Source organism: Pelobates fuscus, chromosome 6 (assembly GCF_036172605.1).
Source record: "Pelobates fuscus isolate aPelFus1 chromosome 6, aPelFus1.pri, whole genome shotgun sequence".
NCBI classification, from domain to species: Eukaryota; Metazoa; Chordata; class Amphibia; order Anura; family Pelobatidae; genus Pelobates; species Pelobates fuscus.
Window position 1 is genome coordinate 165644450 of NC_086322.1, and position 23119 is coordinate 165667568.

General features: G+C 39.3%; 1 protein-coding gene across 1 annotated transcript in view; it reads right to left on the reverse strand.

Annotated features, from left to right (window-relative positions):
* The window catches only part of RNF150 (ring finger protein 150), a 193049-nt gene that overhangs the window by 85123 nt on the left and 84807 nt on the right, over positions 1 to 23119 (reverse strand). Inside the window, exons 2-3 of the mRNA XM_063458455.1 lie at positions 18274 to 18524; positions 332 to 403 (exon numbers count right to left, since the gene is read on the reverse strand). Of these exons, the coding sequence (XP_063314525.1) occupies positions 332 to 403; positions 18274 to 18524 (323 nt within the window). The remainder of the gene's footprint in view (positions 1 to 331; positions 404 to 18273; positions 18525 to 23119) is intronic.

A 23119-nucleotide genomic window follows, 5' to 3' on the forward strand; every position in this document is an offset into this window, starting at 1 on the left:
GATCATTCTGCATATTAATGTCAATTTTGTCTAGCCTGGACAACCTTGATTGGTTAAGAGTGCTGGGTGGTAGCTTAGTCCAGCATCCTCAATAAACCACCAAGGATATCATAGATATGTTTTGCCACTATAAATCTTCACTCTATAGAATCCCACCCCTTTCCAGCATAACTGTGAACTCTGAACATGAGACGGGAGAGGCATTATATCATCCAATTTATGAGATATTTTTTATAACACTAACTTGAATATTTAGCTTTACACGCTATTTTTCAATATTTTATAGTTTTATTATTGAATTACTAACTGTTAATAAAGATGTTTATATTACCTTGTCACCTTTTTTAATAGTCCGGACTTGTAATTTGCTTATGGCTTTTTTTGCAGCATCGCCAAGTCGTCTCTGCAAAATGTATAAAAACAAAGGATACTTTAATAATAGTAATCTCATATGAATATATGACAATAATTCAATCCTAAAAATAATTGATTTAGCAGCAACTCCATTATGTAAAACGAAAAAATTTCCTTTGTAATGATAAAAAAAAAAAATACAATATTGCATTAGAACAGCACAATAATGCAGTAGATCATAATACTGAAAAATATTATATGTCTTGAGAAATGGAAATCTATAAATAAAGGTCTATGTTGTAAGCTTGTTTGATGGTCACATTGTTCACATTAAATTATTAAATTATTGTCTCTTTTGTATGCTTTTTTTTATATCCCCCTGGCATAATACAAAAGTGTGGCAGTATACATTGTTGCTATATTCATGATGATAATATTAAATTTATGGTAGAGCTCTATTGTCCACGTGACCCGTCTCCCGTTTATCTGAACCTAACTACAGTAATCATTGACAGGACAAAAAAAGGGTACTTACCTGTATACGTTCTTGGAGAACACATACATGTTTTACAAAAGTCCCAAATCTAGCAGCACAGTACTGATATGGGATCTCTATTAACTGTTGTAGGTTTTTCCACTGGTGACGCACTGCTGTGGAAACCAGAGGAATGTCCCCCAAAAGTCAGTGTTTCAAGACTAATGCATGACATTTTGTCATGGGAGAATTGGCTGCTGTGTCTCCTTATGTTGCCACTTAGTCATTGGCACTTCTCTCTGACCCAACCTATCTTCTTGTCCAGATTTTAAACCTCTCAATTTTGGAGGTATGTGTTTAACATTTTATTCCAGGCTTCCCTATCCATCTTTGGGATGGAGGTGTGCAGGGAAGAGTGCAGGATGCACAAAGCACTGTCAGCCCCGCCCTAAATAGGGTGGCCAATGACAGCCTGCCCCCTCAAGCAAACCAGGCACAGAGCACTGCATGTCCCCTCCTGAATTTTGAAATCTGCTGGCAGATTCCAAAATGTGGGACTGACCCTCTGGATTTATTTTTGCTGAGACAGTATCCTAAAATGTGGGACTGGCTTGGCCAATTTGGGACTGTTGGCACCTGTTGTACAAAGTAAGATTGAAATAACTTATACATACATGCTTTACGTTGTATATGAGAGGATCTGTACAAACCTGTTGGTGCATTTATTGTAACTATTTTCATATAGCATTAAAAAATTATATTGCCTCAAGGACAGTGTGGTAGTTGGGACACATGAAGGGTGGCACGCTCTGATTTAATGGGATGAGGCAAACGGTCTCTGATAAAGTCACTTTTTGATGCTGCCCAGCAGTTGTAAAATGAGCACTACCTACCGTAATAGAAAATCCACAGTGAAGCAGGCCTCCCAACAGTCACAATTTTGGAATCCTGTCCTGCCTCAGAACCCCGGTCTCCCACATCTGGGGACCCATTGAAGTGTCCAGCGCAGCACAGTGCAAGTGCATTATTAGTTGCACTCACACTGTGCAGTGGGCACTATTACCATGCAATGAACACTTCAGCAGCGTGCCAGCTCTATTATGGGGGTCGCCAGTAATGTGGGTCATACCATTGATAATACCCCATCGTGTACTGACTGCATACCTTAATAATGATGAAGCATTATGAGAAATGTATATATAATGGATGCAGGTGAACAGAAAGTTGCTTTTATTTAATAGTCTATTGTGCTCTGTGTGTTTAGGGTAAAAAAAAATATGTATGCTTTAGGTGCTGTAAATTAAAAAGTAAAACTAAACTGCTGGTAGTTCGCCTTTAAAGGAGCAAAGGCACCTGTGGTTCGTAATGATGATATGCCATCTTTGGCATATGGGGCTAAACAGGTCAGGGATAGCTATGCTTGGCACTGCTGGTATTTTTAACTAACTTTTTATGTAAACAGAGTTCAAAACTCTCTGCTCTGCCAATGTTTAGACATCAATAATAGGTGGAATATAATTAGAAGTGAGATTGAACACAAACACTTCAACACTGACCCGATGACACAGTCAAAATAATCTCTAGTGTTGATTTACCCCAGGATTTCATTCTCAAACAGCTTTAAGGAATTATTGTGTTCTACTTGGCTACTGGCCCTCCGCAATGGTTGTGCTCTGCAATTACCCACTATTATTTCAAATGTATTATCTGTCCCCCACAGGGCACAAAATGCCAGTATCTATTAAAAGCATCTGGCCTACAACGTATACACATAAAAGTCATTAGCATTATATGGTTTAGTTTATGGAATAATTTTCTCGAAGGAGTTTGTCACATAGCTGATCCCACTAACAATCCAGAGAAAAATGATTGGGTGGAGCAGGGATCTGCACCACAGGTAAATTTATAAAAATCTATCGGCAGAGCTAAAGATATATTTGAAAGTGGAATTCAGTTTTGGAAGATTATTCAGTAATCAGTTTGAGAAATGACAAGGGTGATGTTTTGGCAGAATACACATATACTCTCACTGTGATGTGAGACAGACATCTGTGGCTGATCTAGAGCAGTCAGTTATTTGATTTTTGGACATAAATCTCAAAACTTGTTTTGACTCTCATACCACTCTTTAGCTTTTTTGCACAAAATACAGCAGCCTGCTTGTAGATAGCTGCAAAAGTTACAATGGCTGTTTTGTAATTAGGCTAGGGACACTATATCAATACCGCCATTAGTTGGTATCATCTACCAGCATTTGAATTCCACATACATACAACTGCAAAGCACTAGCCATATCAAATTATAGCTGCTTGGGAAAGCATCCACACATAGCTCAAACCATCACAATTAATGGCACTGGTCAGACCACCTAACCAGTAAATGTCCTTAAAGGGACACTCCAGGCACCCAGACCACGTCTACTCATTGGAGTGGTCTGGGTGCCAACTCCCACTACCCTTAACCCTGCAAGTGTAATTATTGCAGTTTTTCATAAACTGCAATAATTACATTGCAGGGTTAACTGCAACTCTAGTGGCTGTCTATTAGACAGCCACTAGAGGTCACTTTCTAGTTTCTAGCACAGGTTTCCTGTGCTAGAGCGTTGCTGGATGTCCTCACGCTGCATCACAGATCCCTCCCCCTGCCTCCCGACCCGGAAGCAGAGTAGGCGTCTGCCGTTTCGGGCAGGCAGGTGCCTACTCTGCATTATTGGCAGACCTATGACCGCGTGCTCACAGAGAGGGCCCAGCGTGCCACCTGTGGCACGCGTGCCATAGGTTCGCCGTCACTGCACTAGAGGCTGGATTAACCCATATGTAAACATAGCAATTTCTCTGAAACTGCTATGTTTACAGCAGGCAGGGTTAACCCTAGAGGAACCTGGCACCCAGAACACTTCATTAAGCTTAAGTGGTCTGGGTGCCTATAGTGGTCCTTTAACCCCTTAAGGACACATGATATGTGTGACATGTCATGATTCCCTTTTATTCTAGAAGCTTGGTCCTTAAGGGGTTAAGAGTCTGAATGGTTATGTAATATTTTTTTTTTCTACTTAATATATAAGCAATGGTGTCACAAATATGTGTTTTGCCTTGTCATTATGGGGTAGTCAGTGTAGATTGATGTGAAAAAAAATAATTTAAACGACTGTAGCATACAATTGCAACCTAAATAACGTGAAAAAATAAATGTTCTGCATACTTTCTGAATGCACTATATCTGACAAACCATTTCAAAGAAAAAACATATACTTTTATATTCATGGAAACCGAATATTAATAAACACTACCTTTTAACAACAAATAATTTTTACAGCATGTGCAGTCAATTACACTGTTCCAATATAAAGTAATCTGCAAGAATTACAAGCCAAGAGTGATAATTATATCTGTAACCTCTCTATCTCTCAGTCTATCAGTCTGCACGCAAACATAGCAACATACAAAATAATTTATAAAGAACCTTTATTTGACTTACTTACAAGGTGCATAACAGTTTTATGTCACTGCAAATTTTGATACTAAATTGAATATATGCACAGATGGTGCACTGAAAAAGTTGACATGGGTGTATTATAACATATTAAGACAAAGAGGAAAAACTAGCACAGGGTGGTAGCAGCAGTGCCCAAAGCATTAAGCAAATGTTGGTGAAGGGAGTCTTGATACACTTAAATGTATCACTTACGCATCTAAATGGTAAGAGATACATAAAAATAAAAAAAATCTATTACAATAATTTATCGTTTTTCCAGGAAACAAGATCGATACATTATCTGAATAAAGAAGCAGGAAATTACTAATTTTACATTGTCTAATAAAAACTTGTTTAAAATCCAAATGTGTGAATAAATATTCTCTCATCAGGCACACTGAGAATTCTAAAAGGGTATTTGTAGGGATGTGCTGGAGATATAGGCTGAAACACCTATCTAGACTAAGTAGAAAGTTACAAAAATGCAGATTACAACAATAAAGTAGGTTCCTAAAGACAGGCAATTGTTAATGTGTTTATTTTCTTTATAAATAAAAGTATATTGAAATGTAGATTTCATGTAGTATGTGCACACTCAGAACAAACAGAGCGCACTCGATAAAATCTACTGTAACATACCTAAAACGTTAGAATTGGGTAGTGAACGTTTGAATACCACATGATATTCATATACGTAGATGGTAATGTTAATGATGATACAGAGACGGTACCAGCAAAGGTTTTTAATAAAACTTTGCTGAATGATCTCAGGGTAAAAACAAAGACAAAAATAGTAAAATCAAACATCTGAAACAAATATTCTAATGTAGGTATTCAGTCTCATAGAACTTAAGGCTTGATAAAGGTTCCAAGGAGCCGAAACGTTGTTTTTTGTTCTGCACTTTATAATAAAGCTGCCTACTGAAGAAACCACCAGGTGTGCCCTGATCTTGTTCTACTGAATCTTTCCTGGGTTTGTGGACCTGCCTGTCTGAAGCACCCTGATGAGAGTACTCCACAGACAGTATATGCATATCCTGCAGAACCTAAGATAATGCCCTGAAAATATCTACACTGTAAATGTATTTCCACCACACTTTTCTTTTCTTTTGTACTTGACACATTTTAGGGATTCCAGCTCACAATATTTATTGAGAATACATACTGGATTAAACTATATAGCAGTGCAAAGCAGGGGTGTATCCTGGTTTTGTGCTGCCCTAGGCAGGACAAAACTCAGGCGCCCCCCTCACCCCCACCCCCCCCCCCCCCCCAACCCTTCCCCCGCCTTCTAAATACACACACACTGACAGATACGCATCCATTAGCTAACTGTTAGCTAATGGATGCGTATCTGTCAGTGTGTGTGTGTGAGTGTATGAGTGTGTCTGTTAGTGAGTGTGAGTGTGTCTGTTAGTGAGTGTGTCTGTTAGTGAGTGTGTGAGTGTGTCTGTTAGCTGCTAACAGACACACTCACACACTCACTAACAGACACACTCACACACACTGACATACACACACTAACAGACACACACAGTCAGACACACACACACTCTAACAGACACACTCTCACACACACACACTCTAACAGACAAACAGACACACTCACACTCACTAACAGACACACACTAACAGACACACTCACACACACTAACAGACACACTCACACACACTAACAGACACACACACACACACACACACACACACTAACAGACACACTCACACACTAACAGACACACACACACACACACACTAACAGACACACTCACTCACATTAACTCGTTTTTTTTTTTTTTAATTTACCCCCCCAGCCTCCTTACCTTTGGGAATGCTGGGGGGGGTTCTCCCTCTCCCTGGGGTCTAGTGGGGCTGGCGGTCGGGCTGCTGGGCTGGTTGCTGGCGAGGGAGCACTTCCTCTGAGCTATCTGCTCAGCTCCCTCGCGCGCCGCAGAGTGAGGCTGGGAGGCGGAGCCGGAATATGACGTCATATTCCGGCTCCCAGCCTCACTGTGCGGCGCGCGAGGGAGCTGAGCAGACAGCTCAGAGGAAGTGCTCCCTCGCCAGCCGCCCGCCCGCCCGCCCAGCAGCCACCAGCCCAGGGTGTCTGTTAGCCGCAAGGCTAACAAGGCATTTGCCCTGGGCGTTTGGGGGCGGCTTTTTTTGCCGCCCCCTGGAAAATGCCGCCCAAGGCAAATGCCTTGTTTGCCTCGCGGCAAATACACCCCTGGTGCAAAGGGTGCAAATTCTGTAATTCACTCCCCCAAATGCACTTTTAAATGTTTTGCATACTCATAAAATTATCTGACACACTGAGCAATGTTTTACTTGAATGGAAGCCAATCCTAAATTCAGTTTTAACTAGTAAATTGATGCTTTATCAGTTTTCAAACCCATACAATCTGTTAACTTTTTTATTTTTGTAATTCTTGTTTTTTATTGAGGCAGCGTGTTAAAAGATATGACAATGGTACATTGATGACTGTCAATATAACATAGGCATGGTTACAATAATATGTAATTGGCCTCAGTAAGATTAGATAAGCCTCTTTTGGTTTTTTTAAATGAAAAAGAAAAGGAAGTGGAAAAGTAGATTATACCATGGATTAATATAAATTGGACTCTATGACAAAACATGAGCTGGTATTGGGCATGAGGCACAGCCTATGCACTTATGGGTAGGGAGATTTTCACGTCTGCCGTGAGATAAACGTAACAACGCGTTATGTCATGGGCTCATGCCATCTGCTAATTTTTATAATAATGGTGTATAGAGTAAATAAAAGGAGAAAATAACAGGTGACAAACTAACCATAATTGCACAATATAAACATAGATTAGATGTGGGTGGTTGGTAAAGCTCTGTGAACCTAAACCGGGGCGGGGGGAGGGGGGGGGAATAATAACATTAGTTGTGCATTATAAACGTAGATTATATGTGCCCACTGTGATGTGGGTGGTTGGTAAGGCTCTGTGCCCCTGAGCCAAATGACAGATGAGTAGAAGTGTAACAGCGCGATTATGTCATGGGACAAGAATTGCAGGGGTGATTGCGTCCGCAGTGTCTCCATCACCATTCTCTTGTCCTTAAACAACGAGAATTGGATCAAGACATCCTGGGTGCTCCTACCGTTGCTTTAGCTGAGGTGGGCAGGCGGTGACAGCTTTCAACTTGGAATGATTTAGCTTGCCGTTGGTGTAAGATAGTTGCTATCAGGCGTCTAATGAAATGTGGTAATTTGCCATCGTCCACAGACTCAGCCATGTCCCTGATCTTGATGTTTTTATGCCTTCTGTAGTCGTCCATCGCATCCAGGCGGTGTGACATTTTTTGCTATGTGGCTTGTAGTAATGCCGATTGCTTTGCAGCACACACCTGTCTTTGGGCTATGGAGAAGGTATCTTCCTCTGCTGCTTGAATTCTAGCCAACACTGCAGTGATTTCTTTAAAGAAAAGCTCTCATATTCTTCATCAGGTCCAGGATATCTCCCTTGGTAGCTGGGGTGTGGAGGTCAGTGGATTGGGGCGTATTGAGGCCCCTTGTTTCTGACCTAGATCTGACCACACACATTTTTTTCTGGCCAGCAGATATTCTCTAAAGTAATATATATATATATATATATTTCATTTCAATTTTATTTTAATATTTTTTCATTTTTTTATTTCTTTGTTCATTTTTTCATTTTTAATTTTATTTTTAATATTTATTATTTATATTTATATTTATTTTTATTTTTATTTTAATTTTATATTTATTTTTATTTTTATTTATATTCATTTTTTTATTTTTATTTTTACTTTCAAGTTTATTTCTATATATTCTTTTATATTTTATATATTTTTTTATTTTAATAAAACCCCTTTTCTCCATAAAATTCTAAATATAGGTAATGTGATATTCAATAAATCATCAGATCGGAAAATATAAAAGGATTTTATTCACCTTTAAGTAGAAAGAGACAGAAGTGCAATATAAATGGGTTTCACCAGCCACATTAATATTTATATGTATGTATGGATACTGCATCACAGATGGATACTATATTTAATAGTGGCAATATGGACATCTGCCTTGCACCCTTTTCCCCTATCTTGTAAATACTGATTTCTTTCCATTAAATGAAACATGTATGAAATGTATGCAGAACGGATAACGCATGTACCTATACAGATCTCATCATTAAGACAAATGTATCTGTAAGATTTATAAATATCGACTGTATTATAAGTATAGACCATATTGTAAATATAGAGGTTATTTCCATATCTCTTGCAAGTAGTGCCATCCAGAGTTTTTTTAATTGTTCTCCTCTCCCCCCGATTTCCTTTACCCATATGTTTTGAGCTAACACATCATTGCAAGAACGACTAACTAACGGCCGGGACCCATTTCCGGGTCGGTGGAACGCAAAATGAAACGCACACGTCGGACGCAATGACGTCACCAGGTTCAACAGCGTAACGTACGCGATGACGTCACCGGGTTCATTGCCGCGAAAAAGTGAATTGAAAGCCAGCTGATGGACGTTTACAACTCAAAGGGGGTGTATATAAGGACTGGGAGGGGGGATTGTATTTTATGCTGCTATTTTTCATTGCACTTTACTGCACCAAGTCCCTGAGGAAGTCCAGATTCGGGACGAAACGCGTAGGACGTATGGTGACAAGCTGTTTGTTTTTATATTTCAATGTAAGTCATTAAATACTTTTTTACTTTACTCTGGAAGTGCACTACATTTTTGTATATATCTTTCTCTTTTGAGATACATACATCTACTTTATGATGAACGTGTGAGGAGGGACAACACCACATTGGACACTGAAAGAAAAGATACTGCTTAAAGCTGTTTTAATTCTACGAATTTGTGAGTGACCATTTGTGATTACATACTAATATCTGTCCCACACACAGTTAAACGCTATGTTTCTCCATTGTGTCTGTATTTAGCAGATATTCCCCTACTCTATGTGTATATATCTATTGAAGACAAGAGGAAGTCTTCGGGGATCTACCGGGAAAACTTCACCTAAAAAATACTAAGGGAAGTCCTGGTTTGTTTTGAACTATTCATTTTTTCACTGGGTTGTGTTCACATATATTGTTGTTTTTATTCTCTAAAGTGAGCTAGTTAGTTATTACCAATATAGCCACAGTGGACTACTTTTGCACTTTTGGAAGTCAGAAAAAGTAGGTTCTAGCTAATACTCATGTACACAATACTTTATTAACAAGATAAATATCCAAATTAAATTTCAGTAACATAATATTTATGTAAATTGAAATAATGATAAGGTGACATGTCTTGGTGGCTCGGGGAAAGGTAATGATGGCTGAATGGTAATGGTAGAATTCCTTCATGTAGATGGGATGAATAACTGAAATTAATAATAATGATCTGATTTTACTATGTAGTGGAAAGGTAAATAATAAGCACACATCAGAAAGATTGATAGCAGGAGTAGAGTATCTGTAGAGTTTGAAGGCTGTTGTTCCTTGCAGTGCCCACAAATGCTGGACATTTCGATTTGCCTTACTATATCTTAGAAGATCTGAAAAAGATGTCTGCAATGTTACTGTCTTTTTTCTGATAGGAAGACCCTTAGGCCTTCAGCAAATTATTGAGGCTTTTAGAAGTTGAAAATGTAACAACTCCCAATACTATTCATTATGATTCTGCAGACAGCACTGAGAGAACCACTAATCCCAAATAGAGCATATGACAAAAATATGAAAGAGGGATTATAATAAATAAGATGTACCCAGCGAACAGATAAAAAGAGTGATTAAGGAAAATTTCTTGGAAGTAAATTATATTATTAGTGATAAAGATGTTAGAGGATAATGGGATGAGCATATCAGACAGCAAAATATTGTTGTGCAAACTCAGTGAAGTGCCGCAACAGATGGAACATTAAAAAATGGCAGGTGCAAAATATGAATGAATGAAAGTCTCAGCAGAGTATTATGATATAATCAAGGTATAATGATGGTTTATTCAGCCCTAAAATCTGAACAGGCAATGTTTCTACACACCAGCTGTCTATATCAAGCCATTAGGTTCTATGAACAGGGACCCTACCTGCAGCACAGGCACCAAAGATTTGGCTTTTTTTTTTATTTGAGTGCATGACACCCATTATTCTTATTGATGCAGAAAATAATCAGTAAATCAAGAATGCTAGGATTTTTTTAAATAAAGTTTGCTATGTGTGAGCTATTGACCCAGGATCTATGTAGTTATATGGCAGAACCAAAAGGGTTTGAAGCAATTTGGCCCGACTAGATTTATTACAGGACATGCTGGATATTAAATCCAAATGACAAAACTCTCATGGAACTAGACACCAGGAAATCATTTGACAGTTTTCACTAAAAAATCTATATAGTTCCTATAGCAGGGACATCTCTACTCAACGGTGTTTCCCTATGAGTGTTCAAATATCTATAGCAGGGACATCTCTACTCAACGGTGTTTCCCTATGAGTGTTCTCTGCTTTTGTTTTTTCTAGGTGTATCTTGTTTTGTATAATAGTTCCTGTACCCTGTGGTTCCAACATTGAACATTGAACATGGCATTGGCATATTTGTGATCACATTCATTTCCATGACCAATGGGTACACTGATATATGCAAAAGGATGCACACTAAATTAATAATCAATAATCAATCCCTTTATTATACAACGGCAACAAATAAAACAAAAAATGCACGTAACACATAAAGCCTCAAAGAGCTGAACATGTGTACCACAGCCTTAAAGGCTTTCCCTTGAGATTGCCACATTCAGGGCCGGCCTTAGGCATTTAGACGCCCTGTGCGAAAAATCTTCACAGCGCCCCCCCGTCATCCATGTATGCTGTTATGTTTGTGTTGTCTGTGTATGTAATAGTACGTGTGATGACTGTGTGTGATATGTATGCTATGTGTGATATTTGTAATGGGTATATTAACAGTGTGTGATATGCGTGTATTGGTTGTATGTGACACACACACACACAGAGTCAGACGGCCATACACACACAGGAAGACATCCACACACACACAAGCAGACAGTCATACACACACACACAGGCAGACAGTCATACACACAGAGGCAGACAGTCAGTCATACACACAGACAGTAATACACACAGACACACACAGAGGCAGACCGTAATACACACAGACACACACACAGTCATACACACACACACACACACACACACACAGAGGCAGACAGTCATACACACACACACACACACACACACACAGAGGCAGACAGTCATACACACACACACACAGAGGCAGACAGTCATACACACAGAGGCAGACAGTCATACACACAGAGGCAGTCATACACACAGAGGCAGTCATACACACAGAGGCAGTCATACACAGTCACACACACAGAGGCAGACAGTAATACACACAGACAAACACACAGAGGCAGACAGTAATACACACAGACACACAGTGGCAGACAGTAATACACACAGACACACAGTGGCAGACAGTCATATACACACACACACACACACACGCAGACAGTCATACACACACACACGCAGACAGTCATACACACACACACAGACAAACACACAGGCAGATAGTCATACACACAGAGGCAGACAGTCATACACACAGACACACACACAGAGGCAGACAGTCATACACACAGACGCAGACAGTCATACACACAGACACACAGAGGCAGACAGTCATACACACACACACAGACAGACAGTAACACACACACACACACAGAGGCAGACAGTCATACACATAGGCAGAGAGTCACACTCACCTGACAATCACACAGTTACCTGTGGAGTTAATTGTGGAGGCAGTGAAGCTCCTGGTGACTGTTTGGTGGGGAAGCAGGGACTCCTTCCTGCTTCCCCTGCAGCAGTTTTCCGGCGCTTTTAGCTCCGCCCCCGCCGCACGGTAAGCTCCGCCCCCGCTGCAAATTTAAAAAAAAAAAAAAAAAAAAAAATTTTTTTTTTTTTTTTTTAAATCGGCTGTGCGGCCGCACGGCGCCCCCTGCTCCATGGCGCCCTGTGCGGCCGCACAGCTCGCACACCCCTAAGGCCGGCCCTGGCCACATTTGCTGGTGCCTATACATTGGGGGGTTTAGTGGTACAGGTGTTTGAGGCTGTCCATTGAGAAGGGCACATTTGCCCTTTGATGCTTTATATAAGTGTTACATGCCATTTTTGTTTAATGATTTGTTGTCCATAGGCTCCTATCACTTGTGTACTATAGTATTTATTTGTTTGTTGTAAAATACTATTTGATTGTATAATAAAGGGATTGATTATTGATTATTAATTTGGTGTACATCCTTTGCATATATACTGTAAATTTTTTGGCATGATAGAGATGCCTCTTTAGGATAGCACCCGTTTGGGAACTATCTGTACAGCCTTTCCAAGTGTTTTATTTATTACAATGGGTACACTGACATACTATATAAATTATAGTATCCAGGGTATGGTTATTTAAAGGAAATCATAATGAATAATACTCTATAAATGACTTATCATATAGTTATATTACCACATTTCTGGAGGACTCTTCTAAGTAGACCTTCTGAAAGGGACAATTTTAGCTTAAAGGACCACTCTAGTGCCAGGAAAACATACTCGTTTTCCTGGCACTAGAGTGCCCTGAGGGTGCCCCCACCCTCAGGGACCCACTCCCGCCGGGCTCTGGGGGGAGTAAGGGGTTAAATTTACCTCTTTCTCCAGCGCCGGGCGGGGAGCTTTCCTCCTCTTCTTCCTCGCGACGTCATCGGCTGAATGCGCATGCGCGGCAGGAGCCGCGCTCGCATTCAGCCGGTCGCATAGGAAAGCATTCATAATGCTTTCCTATGGACGCTTGCGTGTTCTCACTGTGATTTTCACAGTGAGAAGCACGCAAGCGCCTCTAGCGGCTGTCAATGAGACAGCCACTAGAGGCTCTGGAGGCTGGCTTAACCCTCAGTATAAACATAGCAGTTTCTCTGAAACTGCTATGTTTATAAAAAAAAAAGGGTAAAAGCTAGCTGGACCTGGCACCCAGACCACTTCATTAAGCTGAAGTGGTCTGGGTGCCTAGAGTGGTCCTTTAATGGAACAGGTGTATAGATAATGCCCATGCAGTCTCGCTGCTCATTACTCTGCCATTTACGAGTTAAATCACTTTTGTTTCTGAAGTGGTAGAGGTTAACACAGTAAAGGAGTTTAAGCATGCGTGGGATAGGCATAAGGCTATCCTAACTATAAGATAAGGCCAGGGATTAATGAAAGTATTTAGAAAACTGGGCAGACTAGATGGGCTGAATGGCTCTTATCTGCCGTCACATTCTATGTTTCTATGTTTATGAATCCATAGTCACACCTACCTGTAACCTGCAGAGCACAAAGAACTTACTGTAAAGTAAGATCTAATGTTTCAACTTCCTTTATTGCAAAGTCTGTTTAATAAAAAAATGCTTAAGCCCTGCACTGTAGTAGCCAGCTAGACCTTGCATGAACCTCCAGGGAGTGATTCAAGTTTAAGTCACAGAGCAAGAGATAAAATATTCTAAAATAATTTAACATCTGATTGAAATTTAAGCCATGTTATATCATACAGGCTGTAAGTCACATCCAGGGGAGGTGTGACAAGGGTTGCATGGACAGAAACAAAATTGATTTAACTCTTAAATGGCAAAGAATTGATCAGTGAGATTTCAGTGGCATGATATTTACACTCAAACTGCTTGATTAAATTAAAGTTGTTTTGTGACTATAGTGTCCCTTTAACATTATAAGAACTAATTATAAGGGTTATCAATTTATTAAAATGAAAACACTGTGAAATTCATATAATAAAACACATCATGCAATACAATAATACATAATCTTGCAGACTCCGCAAAGTGACATGTCTTCATGTGTAGTAACATACAAATAGGTAATTAAGAAGGAATATTTACATTCATTAAGGTAAAAAAAAATCCAAAAAAACAGTCATCCAGAGACTGATAAATATGGCTACCAGTTCATTAACCGAATATACAAAGAGCACCATTTCATCCATTAAAGGACAACTCTAGTGCCAGGAAAACATACTCGTTTTCCTGGCACTATAGTGCCCTGATGGTGCCCCCACCCTCAGGGTCCCCCTCCCGCCCGGTTCTGGAAAGGGGAAAAGGGGTAAAACTTACCTTTTTCCAGCGCTGGGCGGGGAGCTCTCTGCCTCCGATCCTCCTCCGTTCCGCCCCGTCGGCTGAATGCGCACGCGCGGCAAGAGCTGCGCGCGCATTCAGCCGGTCGCATAGGAAAGCATTATCAATGCTTTCCTATGGACGCTTGCGTGCTCTCACTGTGATTTTCACAGTGAGAATCACGCAAGCGCCTCTAGCGGCTGTCAATGAGACAGCCACTAGAGGATTTGGGGGAAGGCTTAACCAATTGATAAACATAGCAGTTTCTCTGAAACTGCTATGTTTATAAAACAATGGGTTAACCCTAGCTGGACCTGGCACCCAGACCACTTCATTAAGCTGAAGTGGTCTGGGTGCCTAGAGTGGTCCTTTAAGATTTGTAGAAGTCATTTTTCATCTAAAGGAGTCAAATGTTTTTTGATGTAGCAACAAATTGGAGTTTTACAGTCAGAGTCGATACTATACCATCACCATAAAAGAGTTTAGATGCGGCTTTAGAATTGCACTATATAGAGTTGTTCCAATTAATAGAAATAATAGCAATTATTACAGTTATTTGATCCAGGGACATACATTATTACCATTTTGAAGTGAAAAACAACCCCGAACACACTTAATGAGAATCAGTTCATGGATTTTGCAGGAACAGGGGCGAATGAAAGGTTATACATAATAGACTTTCCTCCTCTTAAATTACTACATTACCATAACTAGATTTCCTTTCAACAGAGTAAACATACATTAGTTAATAATAAAATGTCTCAGTTGATATACCTAGAATGTAAAATGAAATACAAGACCAATAATACAAGACCAAATACAAGACCAATAAATCCAAATTGGAACTGATTAATAACAAAACTCAGTGGGCTCGGTAGGTGAGGCAATGCTGTCTGTGAAAACAACCATACATTGCTTAAATGTTATAGAAAAAAACAATGCTATATCGTTTACAGATGATATTTAGGTCAACAGATTGATTTAGTTGTCTTCAACAACTAGTAAAAATGTTTTAGTTGTTTAAAGAGAGATGGTCTATTGATGAACATCTGGTGGGAATAGACCCACGAAACGATAAGTGTGGGAAAAATATATTTAAAAAATGAATCCATGTGGCTTAAATCAAGACCCCTATTTGCCTCCACATTAGCTCTACTATAAATTAATATTTAAAAAAAATACGTATTGAGGAGAATTTAACTACCCCTACTTTTACAACAGGAATCAAATTTCCCAGCATTGGCATAATAAAATATTGTTATCCAAACGAAAATCTAGGGGTGGAAATATAATTAAAGGAACATTCCAAGCACCATAAACACAACAGTATACTGTTGTTGTTATAGTGCCATGATTGCCACGGCGCGTGTTAGAGAATTTAGCAAATTGGATTTTAATTTCACTAAACACTTTAAAACTTAAATGCAAAATGTTGATAATATAGCCAAGCTGTAGCAGTAGCCAAAATGGAAAATAGGCTAAAGGCAACTCAGGGGTAAAGCAAAGGAGAGGAGGGTGAAAAAGTAGAAAAAATAGCCCCCAACGTTTCGGCGGTATACGCCTTTATCAAGCGAGCAACATTTGTATATAGGTATGCATTCTTTTTTTATCTGGGGGAATATCACTCAGTCTGCATAACCTAGATTGCTTATTCCTGATTTCTGTTTTTGTGTTGGTCAGAGTTTGCATATTGATTGTATATGTATGACTACATTTATACTTAGTTTAATGTATCTTTTGAATATTGGCGATACCTATTACGCTTGTACCGGTACAATAAAGTGCTTTGTATTTTAGTTGGTTGTGCTCCTCTTTCAGTACTATGTAATTATATATGTCAGCTGGATCAGCTCTACTGCATTCTCTCTACTGGCAGAAAATGAAATTATTTTGAATGCTCATCAGTAATACTTGTTGCAGAGATGTCCATTTTAAAAAAGAAGACAATAAAGTTCCCAACACAGTCCACAGTCAAACAATCAATGTTACACCAGATAAAGAGTAAGGGTGTCAAACTGCTCTTAAACCAGGGGCTGCTGTGCGGAAACATTTACAGGGTTATTTTTTTAAGTGAGAATTCAAAGTTAATTTCAAATTTAATGCCAAAATAGTTGAAATGTAAAAAAATTCTAAGCCAGAAATTCTTCAAATTCGGCTCCTTTGGCCTAAAATGTTACATTTACTTTGAATTCACAATTTAGTAAATATTGCCCTAAGTAACACAATCACTAGAACAAGCTGTAGTGGTTAAGTTGCTTAAAATGTGTCCATTTAATAGTGACCTAGTGTTCTGTTTTTTTGTTAGCCTGATTAACTAGGTAATTGCTGAATGCTTATTTTTTTTCTTATTTGAAATAGTGAATAGTTTCTCAGTACGGCTCTGCTCAAGACTTGCTAAGTGTACTAAACCCTGAAGCTGTGTGCAATCAAAATAGGCTAATCACACAGATCCTGCCTTGTGTAACTAGCATTTTGTGTGAAACACAAGCCCAAGCATATAAATTTCAACATAATGTGTTCCATGTCTGAAGCATGAGACATCCCCCTTCCCACCATTTAATTATACTAGCCGTAGAGGATGCAGCACAGTAGGAAACATTTTCATTGCCACATCTGGTTAACATTTCAATGTTGCATCTGCCTGTTTAGAATACAGTATTTGAAAATAGATGCACATACAGAATGTAGGATACAGTTATCTGGTAAACAAAGTAGCAAGATCCACACACAGGTTATTCACTTTACTGGAAAATCTAGATCTAAATGACATTTTTTGCAAAAATATAGCTACCTATAAGACTTCCCCAATTTGGCCTAAATACTGAAATTTGACTTTAATTTCTGACAATTCATAATTTAGTGGATTGCATGGTTTCTTGGACACACATATTTATGGATAGTGTAAGAAATGAGTTATTCTATAATATGTAGAATTTAAATGTTGCAGAATGCAGGCCCAGATTAACATAGGGGCGGGTGGCTCCAGGTCAATCCTGCTGTGATAGGCCCACACTGCCTGCCAGGGCCGCCATCAGAAATTTCAGGGGCCCTAACACAGGGGTCTTGCCTCTAAGCCCGCCCACAAGGATGCAGTGTGTGTAAAGTGGATAAAGGGTGTGTTTGTGTATTGGATGCTGTGTGTGTTAGTGCATATTATTTGGTGTGTGTGTGTATATATATATATATATATATATGCGCTGTGGTGGGGAAAAAGTGTGGATGAACAATTTTTTATTGTATGTGGGCATGTTCTTTTATAATATTTAGCAAGGTGTACTGCTAGTAATGCCATAAGGGTCCTTACAAAATGCCTAAATGACAGGACGTTCGGGAATACTGACAGGAAGCATCGCAAGATCACGGATCAAAGGTGAGAATTGTGGGGAAATTGCTTCTGATCACCGGAAACTAAGCACACTTTGCTCCTCCGCTGGTCAAAGCTGATCAAGCGTAGGAAACCTCCATAAGACAAAGTAGTCCCTACTTTGTCTTATGTTTTAAAGAAAACAGGAAGAAATGAAGAACAGATCCTGACAGAGGGAGAGAAGAGGAATCGATTGGGGAAAGGTAAGTTCGGCATGACAGTGCCGCTTTAAAGAGACAACAGTAGAACACTATTGATATACATTGTCCAGGTAAGTGCTTATATAGTGTGGACACTGTATTAGCTATAAAAGAATGGATTATTAGCAGAAGGAATTTGACAAGGCATTTATGAATAGTGTTTCCTTTATAGTTAGATATGCATTAATATATTTTAGAAATTACATTTATCTAAAATTTTCAAATATGTGTGAACTTACCTGATTTCTATCTCTGGCATTTGCATATCTAAATCTCTGGATATAGTAGAAAACCAGCCATGCAAGAGAAATGATCATCAGAACAATGAAGGATATAGAGACAAAAACCACTGATGTTCGACTGACAAATTTTTGCAAATTCCTTGTTCCAATTGTAATGTATATTGTTACAGTAATGTTCTTTTCAATAAGACTTGCTATCTCTTTTCCTTTTGGCTCAGGGATCATTATTGCTACAATGTCTTCAATTCCTGTGAAAATACATAAAAACATTTTTATTTTATTTTTATTTTTATTATAAATGAGATAGATCATGTATTAAACATATTGCATTTGTTTTTCTTTTTATTATAAATGAGATAGATCATGCAGTTGCTTATATTCCTGCCCATATTTAATTTAAATACAATTGTCAAACTTATAACATACATATAAAAATAAATACAGTGTAAATGTATGACCTGTGAGCCCTGAGTTGTCCTGCGATATATTTATTACTTTGAACTTTTTGCTTTAAAGTCCTGAAACATTTGTACAATATAAATATTTTAAGTTTATAGAAAAGGATGAAAAAAAAAAAAATGATGAAGACATTTGTGTCCCAACTGTCGCCCCTACAGAGTTAAAGGATCACTATATAGTGTCAGGAAAACAAACCCTTTTCCTGACACTATGTCATACTTGGGGGACCCTCACCCTCAGGGTCCCCCTCCCGTGGAGCTGAAGGGGTTAAATCCCCTTCAGCAGCGTACCTTAATCCAGCACCGGGCTCCCTCAGTGCTGGTGACCTCTCCTCCCCCGCCGACGTCAGCTCCCAAGTGGAGCAGAATGCGCATGCGAGGCAAGAGCCGCGCATGCATTCTAACAGTCCATACGAAAGCATTTCTCAATGCTTTCCTATGGACGTTCTGCACGCTGGATGCGAATTTTGCATCCAGCGTCGCAGAAGCGCCTCTAGCGGCTGTCAGGAAGGCAGCCACTAGAGAAAGGATTAACCCTGCTATGAAAACATAGCAGTTTCTCTGAAACTGCTATTTTGCATGTGAAGGGTTAAAGCCTGAGGGACCTGGCACCCAGACCACTTAATTGAGCTGAAGTGGTCTGGGTGACTATAGTGTCCCTTTAAATTCAAATGGGAATGTTTTGAATAAAAGGTTAATTGATCAGTAAAATCTATTTATAAGTTGAGATATAGTCAGATATGACATCATGCACTAGAAAACAAGGGTTAGACATTCTACAAGATACACCATCTTGATATTGCAAACAACGTTTTTTTTATTGCAATGAATCATTCTTCATCCTTCCAATTTACTTTGATGTGTTCAGCAGTGGATGCTGGCAATGCACTCTATTTTCTATTTCAGGAACAGACCCTAGTTTTAATAGAAAGAAAATATACCTTTCATATAGAAAATAGACACTAGTAGTGAGTAGATGTCAGTGAACAGGACAGCCTGATTCTTCACTCAGAAACACGAAGAGACACCTAGAATCGATAAAATGGCATATACATCTAAAAGTACACGCCATTTTATACCCAAATTGTATTGACTCATTCATAATTACAATGAATTATCTCATAACTGTTGACCATAGATATAAACGGGCCAACATACAATTACAGATATATGAAACATCTACTAGGTTAGTAGCAGTTGGACCCTTAGAATCCCCTGCTCCACCCATACCCTTAAAGGACCACTACAGTGCCAAGAAAACAAGAACTATGTAGTGAGACAGCCACTAGAGGCTGGGTTAACCCTCAGCTGCAGGGTTAAAACTAGAGGGACTGAAGTGGTCTGGATGCCTATAGTGGTCCTTTAAGTTAAGGTCCAATGTGTACAATTGGATTGTCAAGCTGAGTTTTGCTGTAGGGACCAGTAATATGACAAGCCAACTGTGGCACATCGAAAGAGAGAATGTAGTGGTCTGGAGTAGTGGTTTAGCTGCCAAATGAGAGCCCACATCAGCTGGTCAGTAGTAAAGGGGTCTCACATATGAATCCTCCAACTGAAGTCACAGTGGTGGTACAGTAAAAGATAAGGAAGTAAATAATTGGGATATTATTGTGCTACGGTAGTAAGTCCTAACATCTGTCCATCCTATAGGCAGCCTCTTACTTCCAGAGGACACTCGTGGAGTGTGATAGCCACTGGGATAGTACGGAACAAGTGAAAGAATTTGAGCAGTAACATCATTTTCAACAAATGGACCCGGCCCAGCCACCACACATCCGGCCCAGCCCATTGTTTTAGTGTGTTCTCTACATGCGTTATTTGATTGCAGTGGGTTTCTTTTATCAAAGTGCAATATGATTTTGCTAACTTAATTCCCAAATATGTAATTAAAGAATCTCTCCAAACATATATTTTTATTGAAGTGCCTGCTTGGACCTACTGGCAGTGCTTGGGTTTTTCCAAAATTATTCTTATAATAAGACACCTAGCCATAGTTCCTCAGCAAGTCAATGAGATTCAGCATGGAAACCTCATGGTTTGTTAATAAAAAAATAGCACAATATCATCCACAAACATAGCTATGGCTTGGTCTCCCTGTTGTGTTGGCAGGCCCTGAATTGCGGAGTGGAATTTAATGTGGGATATCAAAGGTTCAAGGGACAAAATAAAATACTGTTTCTGATTGAGAATCTACTAGATATGAATCCTGAGTTAAAGACTTCTGCTGATGATTATGGGTAGAGTGTCAAGACTCTCTTCAGGAAACTTGGTGGTAGCCCAAACATATGCAGCATTGCAGTCATATATGGCCTGTTTATCTTATCAGATGCCTTTTCAGTGATTAGGGCCAAAGCGAGGCCTGGTGTCTAAGTTTCCTGCGCTCCAGGATGTCAAGAAATCGCTTGGTGTTATCTCCCATCTGCCTGTCTGGCACAAACCCTGCCTGCTCCTTCGACACCAAGTAGCATAGCGAGGGAGATAGGTCAGAGGTTTGCACCAATATTTGGTGTTTTACCTGCTTGGGAGGGTAACAATATGGGCCTCCAGCATTTTTTTTTTTTAAATTCTTTATTTTTGTTGTGCGTAAGCTTATAACATTCGCTTGTGAGGTATCCCAAGGGCAATCCTCCAGCGCATTAAAACAGGTAAACATAGAGGTACACGATAGAACAAGCACATTTTTGGATTATAAACAGTATGGATTTACATTGCTTAGGTATTGTCACAATATGACATGACATTATTATAAGGTTGACCATCAGATTTGACAACTTGTTGATGTTTGTACAGGTTTACACACTTCAAGGATAAGTTGAGAGTTAAACCAGCTTACACTTGCATTACGTTAGGTGCGCTATCATAGATAATATATAAAATGTATTAATCCAAGCTAACGCTTATATTGTCACTTAACAAAAAGAATAACCCTTAAGGCTGGCCAAGACATTCTGCATGGATTTACCTTAACTTAGTCGATTATAAAGGTACAAAATAAAGTGACACGCTAAACTGTGATTAAAGTACATGCTAGGCAGATTGTGTGTACAACATTCATAACTATGTGCAGACTTGGCTAGTACATCTTTTATAGAGCGTGTTAGGCAGGGTAGCAATGATTAAGGTTCATGAGGGTTCGTGTGGGGAATGTATGGCTAGTGACAGTGGTTACTATGCCTGGTATTAGGTCTACGTAAGTCCCCGCCAAGTCATCCGACTCCTTTTCGTGACAGAGCGTGTGCCCCTCACGTTGGTCGATGCTTAAGATGGCTGCTCATTGGTAATACATTTTAAAGGGTCATGAGTACTGCATGAACGAGCAGAGCATTGCATATAAAGGAGTTAAACAAGCTAGGCATGTCACATACAGTCGTCTGAGTATGAGGGCCTCCAGCATTTTTGATGGGATTTGTTAAGAGGCAAAGATGTTATTAAAAAGTTTTGTAAAATAAGGGAAGAGAAGGGACATGTATTTGATGTAAAAATCAAGGTGCAAGAGAGTACTGAGAACGGACAACAGCTCAAATAGTTAGAGTGGGCCCCCGACTCAGATCTCAAGCTGGTTTTTAGCTTATCTTGTGCCATTACAAAAAGAAGCAGGCCATTTGCATATCAGATTGTTCCCACATTTATTCAATTTTTAATGTAGTACAGCATGGAAATCCCATCTGGGCAAAGGGATTGTGCTTAAGGGGGAGATTATGGATAATTTTGGTCACCTCATCATATGTGAATGTAACATCTACATGACTTCTTTGCTTTTTGTTTAAGCAGGGAAGTGTTATAACCTCTAGAAAACGATTAATGTCTTAGGTACCTGGTTGGTGTTGTGATTTATCTGAAGATAAATTATACAACTCTGAATAAAACAAAGTTAATTATTCTACTATATGACTGGGGTCATACAATTTAGTGCTATCTTTGAAAATGAGGTGTGCGATTTTGGATAGGGATTGTTGAGTTTTCAGTTTAGCTGCCATTAATTTACCTGTCTGGTTTCCCTGAGAGTAAAAGAGCTGTTTTGTTTTCCTCAACATCTTTTCTGTCTTGTGTAATTAGATCATTTCTAAGTCTTTTCTGATAGTGAGAATTTGTTTGTAGAGCTGTTTAGAATACAAAGGCTTGTTTCTCCCCTCCAATCTTTCCACCCTGTGGAGGTGCCGTGACTGAGCAAATCTCACTGACTTTTTCAGTATGCTCCTGCTTTGACAAGGTGGCCCTGATAACTAATTTATGTCACAGAGGTCCATTCCTCATTGTCCCTAAAGTAATTTATGAAAGCCCACTCCACCTCAAATGCAGTATTTTATCTCACTACAGAGATTTTTCAAGATGATGAGTTATGCATGGTCTGGTCCCCATGCTAGCTCCCACCACCTTCAGCAACA